This window comes from Halyomorpha halys, unplaced genomic scaffold (genome assembly GCF_000696795.3).
Source record: "Halyomorpha halys isolate HHAL.00 unplaced genomic scaffold, Hhal_1.1 Scaffold1640.1, whole genome shotgun sequence".
In the NCBI taxonomy this organism is placed as follows: domain Eukaryota; kingdom Metazoa; phylum Arthropoda; class Insecta; order Hemiptera; family Pentatomidae; genus Halyomorpha; species Halyomorpha halys.
In genome coordinates, this window is record NW_027114906.1 from 52,247 (window position 1) to 61,698 (window position 9,452).

At 29.7% G+C, this 9,452-nt stretch overlaps 1 protein-coding gene across 2 annotated transcripts in view; it reads left to right on the forward strand.

Annotated features, from left to right (window-relative positions):
- Positions 1–3,921: 3,921 nt before the first annotated feature.
- LOC106690285 (methionine aminopeptidase 1) overlaps positions 3,922–9,452 on the forward strand; it is a 15,526-nt gene continuing 9,995 nt past the window's right edge. Inside the window, exons 1-5 of one of the 2 annotated variants that reach the window (XM_014435654.3) lie at positions 3,922–4,155; positions 4,245–4,296; positions 4,392–4,457; positions 4,532–4,707; positions 4,922–5,144. In XM_014435654.3, coding sequence (XP_014291140.1) covers positions 4,045–4,155; positions 4,245–4,296; positions 4,392–4,457; positions 4,532–4,707; positions 4,922–5,144 — 628 coding nt within the window. In that variant the 5' untranslated portion in view covers positions 3,922–4,044. The remainder of the gene's footprint in view (positions 4,156–4,244; positions 4,297–4,391; positions 4,458–4,531; positions 4,708–4,921; positions 5,145–9,452) is intronic. The other variant, XM_014435655.3, reaches the window with a different exon arrangement.

Sequence of the window (9,452 nt, forward strand, 5' to 3'; positions counted from 1 at the left end):
GCAATAACAGAATTTGGAATAAATTAACGTGTAATCTCAGTAATCCAAACCTCAGTACTCCGAACACTATAGTAATCCTAACTAACATAAAAAATATATAAAAGTTACTTTTTTTGAAGAAAACTAAGTAGGTAGTAATTTTTTTTTTCAAATAAAGGTGCACATGTCTAAAGGACATTTTTAACTTCCTGTTATTTAATTTAAGTTATTGAAATCTCTATAAAAATCGAAAGCGGAAATTTTTACACAGCTTCGACTTCAGGTTATCTAATTTCTATGAAAGTTTTCATAACAGTGATTCAAAAAATCTAGTTCTTTATCGTAAAGCTCTACTCTCATATGTAGTTACACAATAACAACATATCCTGACAAAATTGAAAGATTTCAATCTCAAAGATGTGTTATTCTTAGTTGCAGCATGGGAGGCTGTTCAAAAACAATAAGCAATTCATGGAATCCATCTCAGATCATACATGAAATATCTACACACAGTGACGAAGCCAGCCGACAGATCACTTCGACCTTGATTTAAAGTATAAACCCTGATGCTTCAGTAACTGATTCAGATGTTGATGAATGGGTTGAAGGTTGTGAAGAGAATGTGTTAACAAAGAAAACTGATGAGAAAATTGTGCAAAATATTACAGAAGTCTCTACCAATGAAGAAGAAGAAGCAGAATGACAAGTTGAGGAACCAATGACAATAAAGCATAAACAAGCAGGGTTAATCACTGTCTGAAGTGGGCAACAGAGAATGATCTACCCCGGTACCAAGTACTTCTCTTGTAACCTTTGAGAGAAGAAGCAGTAAAAACGTTTCTGCAGAAGTAACAGCAAAAAAAAAAATTACCAACTTCTTTAGGAAAAATTAATTTTTTTAAATTTCAAACTCTTAAATTTCCAATAAAATATGTAAATAAATAATAGTAGATAGAATTATTATGTACATTCATATTGTTTAATTTTTTTACAGCACTTTTTCCCCATGCTTTCTGTTATCAAAATGTTTCAGTTATCCAAACACTCCCCTACAGCAATTACTTCAGATTACCAAGATTACATTGTATTAAGAATACTTCCAAGATTGTATATTTGAAAATAATTTTTAAAATTTGTACTTATTAATTAATTAACTAATTAGATTTAATTAGTTTCATATGTCTTGTAGTATTGGTCCCTGATTGCGGAGCTGCTTCATTTTGAATTATTTTCTTTACTACATATATTATTATTCAAGGAGACAAAGTAAATAGGAGTTATAATATCTTATTAACCTTATGATTATAACTTGGAACAGAACTGGAATAATGTGAACGATTTATTAAATAACCAACAAGTTATATCAAGCAATGAACTGATTGTTAATTTTTTTATGAAATATTTTTTTTTAATATAAAATAAAAAATAATGTCTAACACTATCTACTAATTTTAAACACTTATAATTTGATATGAGACCTCGAAACAAATTTTCATTAACAACTGACTTTATAAAATACCTTTATAAATGTTAACTATTTCCAATTTTCAAGTATTACATAAGGAATTGAGCCTTCACAATTATTACTTAACTTATTTAATTAATCATTAACATTATATAAAATTTAAATTATGCTGTATATTATTTTAAGTATTAAGCACTTATTAAATGTTCTTAACAATTCAAATAATCACAATTGTTAATATGAACCTTTACTAGTTATGGCTGCTCAGTATAACCAGTCATGATCTAAAACAGTAACAATCTAATGCTGAAATGGTTGAAATTTACAAAACCTTGAATGTCGTTCGCCCCCCAAAAAATTGAAAATATAAATGTCATCAGCCTTCCTCTGTTGAAGAACCATTTCCACAGCAAGCCTTCTAAAACAAACAATAATATACTCAGTAAAGTATGGATAAAGAAACAGTATTCCAGAGTTTTATATGTGGCTCCCTGGGACCAGCGGAACAGCCTGTAATGAACTGGCTGATCAAGCTGCAGAGGCGATTACTGAAGGCATTTCATAGTGTAGAGTGCCTGTCGAAGACTTTGCCTCATTAAATAATAATGAGATTAAAATAGGTGAAAAAATGTTTATTTTTTGTTTCAATAAATTAAGAAAAATCAGAAATCATGCCTTCCCTTGGACATTGTTAAGTCAAAATATGCACAGAGAAGAAATGATTTTAACAATCTTTATTATGTGTAGATGAACTGAGATTTATATTGGAGATATACAATAATGAACAAAAAAATTTTATGTACATTGTTGCACATCTTCACCCACCACAACAGCCATGATGAAGATCTTCATTCTAGGTCAAAATATCGGCAATCAATAAATATTTGAAAAATATATTTGTTCTTCTTGACAGCAGATTTTAACAAGCCTTCGAAAAGATCAAATGCGCCTGACCTATGGCTATGGTATGGTATTCTATATGTTAGACAGGAGAAAGTAACTTACTGTAAAACACATTTTAATAGACTTTCACCCCCAGATGCCCTCTATGCCATTTTATATGATAGCAAACTAACAATTGAGTTCCTTAAGCACTCCAACCTTTAACAATCCAGGTCCTTTTCTGCACTTAATGTTGTGCTAGTCAGGTTTGATTGATAGATCTAGATGTCACTTAGCAGTGACATAGCATATAACTATTCAGTCAGATAGCTCCAGTCTCGCTAGGGTATGGATGGTACTAGATGCACTCTCCTACTCAGAAAACTCACTCACAGTACTTTCTTCTAATTGTATGTCCCTGTCGATATGGTGTTCAGATGGCGATGGGATGGGGCCGTCCATAGCTCTGGTGGTTGAGATGTAGGTCTTAGCAACCCCCCACCATGGTTAGAATATGTTGATCACCTCTTGATACATTTCTCTCATTTCTGAGACATGTGATTGATCTCTGATTTCGCCTATCTTTATTTTGTTCATGGGGGTACCCAACGGAGGGACAGGAGGGGTCAGCTACCCTCTCCCCTTTTAGAAATGTAAACAAATTATAATTTTTTTTATTTCAATTAAATACTAATTGTATTACTGCTACTACTTGGCTTTACAATCTAGTTTCAAATCCTGGCCCCCTCCAGCAGCTTCCGCCAATGTCTCGGTCCCTTGCAGCCACCATCCAAAGCCCTAGCATATTTGTTGCATCAGCAGCAACACCATCAGCCCATCACAGCTTTGGTCTTCTTCTGGTACCATGAAGTGCTCCATCATTAATTGTCTTGGTGGATCCTCACTGCCCATCCTAAGGATGTGTCCTGCCCATCTCAGTCTTGCAATTTTCATCACTTGAACTCTATCGGGCTCCTTAAAAAATAGTAATTGTAATAACTAATAAAGCATTGTGACAATTATATATAATTTTCTTAAATTTTGGTTTCATTCGCCTTTCCTGTGCTAAAATATCACAACTGATTGACTAAGGCTTAATCCCCCCCCCAACCCTAGTTTTGATCCTGGGTACGCTCTTGTCCCCTTCTATAGTGAAAATAAATTAAATCGAGTATAATAGACAAAAAAAAATTGAAAATAACAAAACAGGCGTATGGATACTGAAATTTGTTGCTTCCTTTGTTTATCCAGCATCGGTACAAGTCTTGGATTTGCGGCAAGTGCTTTGCCACTTAGTTTGCATGTAGATCTAGCATCAAACATCTCCAAAAGCTTGATTTTTTTTTATTAATATGCAAATGAAGTAAATTTCAAAATAAATTATATGTTTTTAAAATGTCTGGCTTAATGAAAGTTATAATGAATCTGCAATATATTAAAGATCATTTTGAAAAGGAATCTTATCGGTTTCATATCACTTAGGCGGATCAGATGCTTCTATTTTGGACCTTAATAAAGTTTTGATCAAAAGAATATTCTAAATATAAAATTATGGTCAATTTTATATTTTATTATCATTATTTGTACAAATCAATCCTTTTTTTTAATCGATAGTTAAAGACCTATATCGATATAGATCATGTTACAAAAATAAAAACGAAATGTAGGAAGGTTACAAAAGCTGTTTCAGGCAGTCCTTCCTTATCTGGACTCGCACGATGTCTTCTGTTGCTAGGATTTGCGAATCTCCGGGGTGTAACCTTTCTGCCAAGCTACAATGTCCTACTTGTATTAATCTTGGAATTCAGGGTTCATTTTTCTGTTCACAAGTAATTAAATAACACAAAATAAATAGATCTATTATTGGCCTCGCCGTTGATATTTATGTTTCTTTTGTTTACTACTATTTGTGTTATAGGATTGTTTTAAAGAAAACTGGAAAACACACAAAGTTCTACACAAAATTGCCCGTAGGTATTTTATGAATTAACTCATTTATATTTAGCAAATGGCTGGTAAAGTTTCATCTATGTCTGTGCTCTTCATTTACCCAATGTTTGTTTAGAAGGGACAGAATCCAGTGAAAATGGCAGTAATGAATATAATCCTTGGCCACATTTTAGATTTACTGGTAAAGACAGATTTTGTTTTGTTTATATTCAACTAAATATCATCAAATATAGATATACTTATTTAACTTCTTAGGAAAACTGCGCCCTTTCAAACAAGCTACAAAAAGAACTGTACCAATAAACATTGGAAGACCAGATTATGCCGATCATCCAGATGGAATACCTCTATCTGAGCAACAGATGAGGAAATCTGCATTTATAAAAGTTTTAGACGATGAAGAAATCGAAGGGATGCGTGTAGCTTGTAAGGTATTACAAACTTTGTTTTGAAGTATATTAATATCATCCTCCAGAATTGATCTGTTATGGTGTATTCTCAATTACTTGATCCATTTGATACTTAACGTTATTAGTCATAATGACAAATCTTCTATACAATAGTATTGTTTATTGTTTTATGTAGATATATTTTTTACAAACTTTAGATGATATCTTAATGTTGGAATCTATTTTTATTATGTAGTTGGGGCGAGAAGTTCTTGAGGAAGCAGCAAATGTTATTGAAGTGGGCGTTACAACAGATGAGATCGATAGAATAGTTCACGAAGCTTGTATAGAAAGGGAATGTTACCCATCGCCGTTGAACTATTATCAATTCCCAAGGTCTTGCTGTACTTCAGTAAATGAAGTTATTTGTCATGGAATTCCAGATCTAAGACCTTTAGCAGATGGTGATATTTGTAATGGTAAATAAAATTTGTATGTATATTGAATTAGATTTATCTGTGATACATATCTACTGCAACAATGAAAGGAATGTTTTTTCTACTTTCGATATAAATTTTCTTTGCATGTATGGAACTTAAGCAAATGATAGTTCAAAATTTTGTCAGTAATTGATTCATTTAGTGCTAATATCTTAAATATAATAAATTTGTATTTTTTCATTCATATTTTATAACATTAAGTATTATTATGAAGTTTGAGACTTTTGATTGAATTTTGCTTTCTATTTAATCTAAGATTTCTAAGCTTTACTTAATTTTTTGTTTCTTTACTTACATAATTTAAGGTTGTTTTTTTCTATTATCTCTACTACGGTTATGTTAGTATAATTATCCCTATTTTGATTCTCAACATCAATTCAGACTTATTATTTTTTTTTTTAATGTGTTTATTTAAAAGCTTTACAAAAATTAGATCTATACAACAAAAAAACTCATACAGACAATGGAAAAACATCCGTCTGATGGACAGAGTCTGTATGGAATTTTAACTAAAAACATAGATAATAAAACTTTTAAAAAAATATCTTATATACTTTTAAAACAATGATTTCAACAATTGTAACAACTGTGGAATGGTGTTAATCCCTGAAATACTTACCAACTAAGCTCGTTTCTACATAGCCTGTCGTACATAATTACTAAGAGCTCTCTAATCAAAGCCTTTTAACAAAGTGAATAATTGTTCCAGAGAGCAGGTCCACTGCCCAAAATATCATATTTAGAATTGCATATGGAGATAATCGGAAGTTTAAAAAATGGAGGACGATTTTTTAAAAACTGATGTAGATTCATGAAATATTAGCCTATATTATTAACAAAAACTCAATCTTGCCTGTTCAAATTCAATTAAATTAAACATAACTAATTACGAAATGTTTTGTTTGATATGTTAGTTGTTATAATGATATGGGAGGGAGGTAGTGGAATATTTACTATCTGATCCCACACAGACAATTAAAGAAAGTTTATTCTGTATGTTTTGTTGTTTGTTTTTTTCGGCTGTAAAACTGTACGACTGTTGAAATATGCTCCATTAATAATATTTCCTTACCGGTAAAGAAGACAATCAGGTGAAGCCTTAAAAACAATTTGAGTAATTTAGTCACCTGCAGGTGGTTACTTCTTAAATCCAACACTAATAATTATTTGCCTTCTACCTGTGCTGAAAATATGTTAAGGTTAGTTTTGTCTTGTGTTCAACCTAACTTACTATATGTTGTTAATATTCTCAAACATAAAGATTCTTTGTCAATTTCAATTTAGGCTCAGATTAAACTATCTCTCCATTAATTTTATTCTGAAGTTTACCCCATCCTAAGACCTGTATATAGTAGCTTTGGTATTGCTATCTGTTTTTTTTTTTTTTTGTTTTGTTTTTTAACATATTTTTATTGCATAAATATAAAATGTACAATATTGTTTTGGGATATTTTCTTATATAATACAATTTTCCTGATACTAATTACACTTAACACAATTCTCTATTTTACATTTTGGTTAAACAAACCGAAGGAGGAAAAAAATTATTGAATCAAAAGAATATACATAACATTGGATAGAATAAAATACATATCAATGATTTATGTTTTCAATAATATATGTTTAGTTCTTTGTGTTTATATGTAAGGGTTGTAAATTCGTGTATTTTTTTATTTCTGTGATTAGGGGGTTTAATGAATTTGAACAAGACTGGAAGAAATTATAAGTCAGTTTATAAGTGTAATTATGTACAGTGTCTATATTTAATTTAGTATATATTTTAGATATTCTTGTGTAATGTGAATTATTACTGATTCTGATACATTTGTTTCGAAATACTTATTATTTTTTTTATATTGGTTGAACTAGTAAAACTCCAAATGGGGCAGACACAAGTTATGATGGGTCTTAGTACCGCTTAACATATCGTCAATTTATTTCTATTAGATAATATTGATTTTTTATAAAAGTATGTGTACATTTGATAATGAATTTTTCTTGCGTTTTCCAATTTCGTCTTGATATGGTAGATAAATAATAGTTTGTTGTATTAAGTCATTCCTAAGTATCTGTTTTGGCAAAAGTGATAGGGGAATTATTTAAATTTATGTTTGATGGAAGTATGAGCCATTGTTTCATGAAAATTATGGCTTCTGTTTTATCAATATTTAAAACTATTCCCCATTTTTTTAGGTTTCTATGTTTTTTTTAAAGCATCTTTTAATCTATTAATAACTGTGTCAATTTGGTTTGAAGAGGTAAAAGTTGCTTTAATTACCGTTTTTATTTTTTATTGCTTTGAAGTCTTTTTGTCTATGACCTTCTCACATTTTTATGACCCAAATGGATCATTTGTGGATTAGTAGTACTGATTGACGACTATTATGTATTGAACTGTGTAAAAAAAGAAAAAAACGTTTTAAAAACATTGGGTCGTATTATTTACATTCTTGATTACTGTTTCATTTTAATTTCAAGGATTCATTTCTATTTTATTTTTTAACCAATTAATTTTTAATTTTTTTGTGTGAGGGGATATTCAGGGGTGCAGTCAGCAAATAAACAAAAACTTTTTTATTTGTGCAGAGGTTTCAACCTGAATTTCAGGTCTTCGTCAGGGCTAAAAAAAAAAAAAAGAGATAACCATCACTCAGAGAAACATAAAAATAAAGGAAAATAATAAACAAACAAATTTGGAAATATACATAACAATAAATTAAGTATAAAGTAATTATTGGAGAAGTTTGTCGGGGGATGCGGTCAGCAAAGAACAACATAAATAAACAAAATCATATTTATTTATTTTATGCCGATGTTTCGACCTGAGTTACAGGTCTTCATCAGGGCTATAGAACAAAAGAGATAACAACAACATTTAGAGAAACATACAATTGAAAAGGAATAGTATACAAACAAATTTAGAATTATACAAAATATTGAATTAAATCATAAATGATAAAATATTGATAACTGATAATTGAATATTATAAAATTTTAATTGATTGATAATCATGGAATTGTATGGTAGTAAATTGAAAACAGTGACAGATGAAATATAATATCATGTAGGTAAGAAGATATGTATAATATAAGATATGCCAGTAGTGTCTAAAAAAAACTGAAAAATTAAATAAATAAATTGAATCTACAAATTGAACACTATGACAGACAATGAAAAATAGTGAGTGCCTTATATCTGAATTACATTGTGAGTATTAACTTATATACCTATACTAAAAATATAAATATATATATACACACACAATAGGAAAAGGTAGAATATGGAGAAAGGGAAAAGAATAATGTAACAAATATGAGAACGAGAAAGGAGACTTAAGTTGTGGCATAGAAGGTAGGCCTGCAACTGATTGATGTAAAAGTTTATTTGAAAATTCCGCTAGAGTGAGCTACTAGACTAAGCCTAGAAACGTAACTGTTAAGTTTAAGTATAAAATAGTTGATACTATCTATCATTCTATTAATAATGACAGAAGTAGATACTAGTTGATTGATAACAATAGAAGATGAAATATCATATTATAGAGATAAGAATTGTACAAAGTAAATTATGAAAAATTAAAAAACAAACAGTGTTAAAGAAATAAACATAATGAAAGATGTGGAAGAAAATGTACATGATGAAAAATGGACTTAACATAATAAGATATATAAGTAGTGTCTAAAGTAATGAAGAACAATTTAAATAAACGTGATGAAACGTATGTAAGAAAAATGATATATATGTCACAATGGGCAAGATGAAAAAAATTTACAGTTATATAGACGAATAAAAAAAAAGTTTAAATAAATATATGAATGAATGTTATAGTTTAAATAAATATAGTGTTTGGGGTAAAAAAAAGAAAGAAAAAAAATAAGAAACAAGGAAGAAGAAATATGGAAAACAAAGAAAGAAAGAAATATTAGAAATTAGAGGAAGACTTACCTGCTCCAGCAGACTTTCTGACTTGAGTGATTGAATTTTGACTTTACCAACTGTAGAGAGCGAGCAAATAAATACGTTAAATCGAACAGAAACAGTAACTGCCATGTAAGAGTAACCATAAGATACCACTAAGATAAAATAAGGGAAAAGAATTTAATTTAATTTCTTCTCAAATTGAAACGTTAGCACAAATAAATAAGTTTTTGTTTATTTGCTAACCACACCCCCAACCATCTTCTCTCCATATCAATCTACAGTTAACTAATTAATTACACCTGATTTTAAATGGTTTTGTATTTTTTTATTTTATTAAAGATAACCCAATTATTATTATTATTATT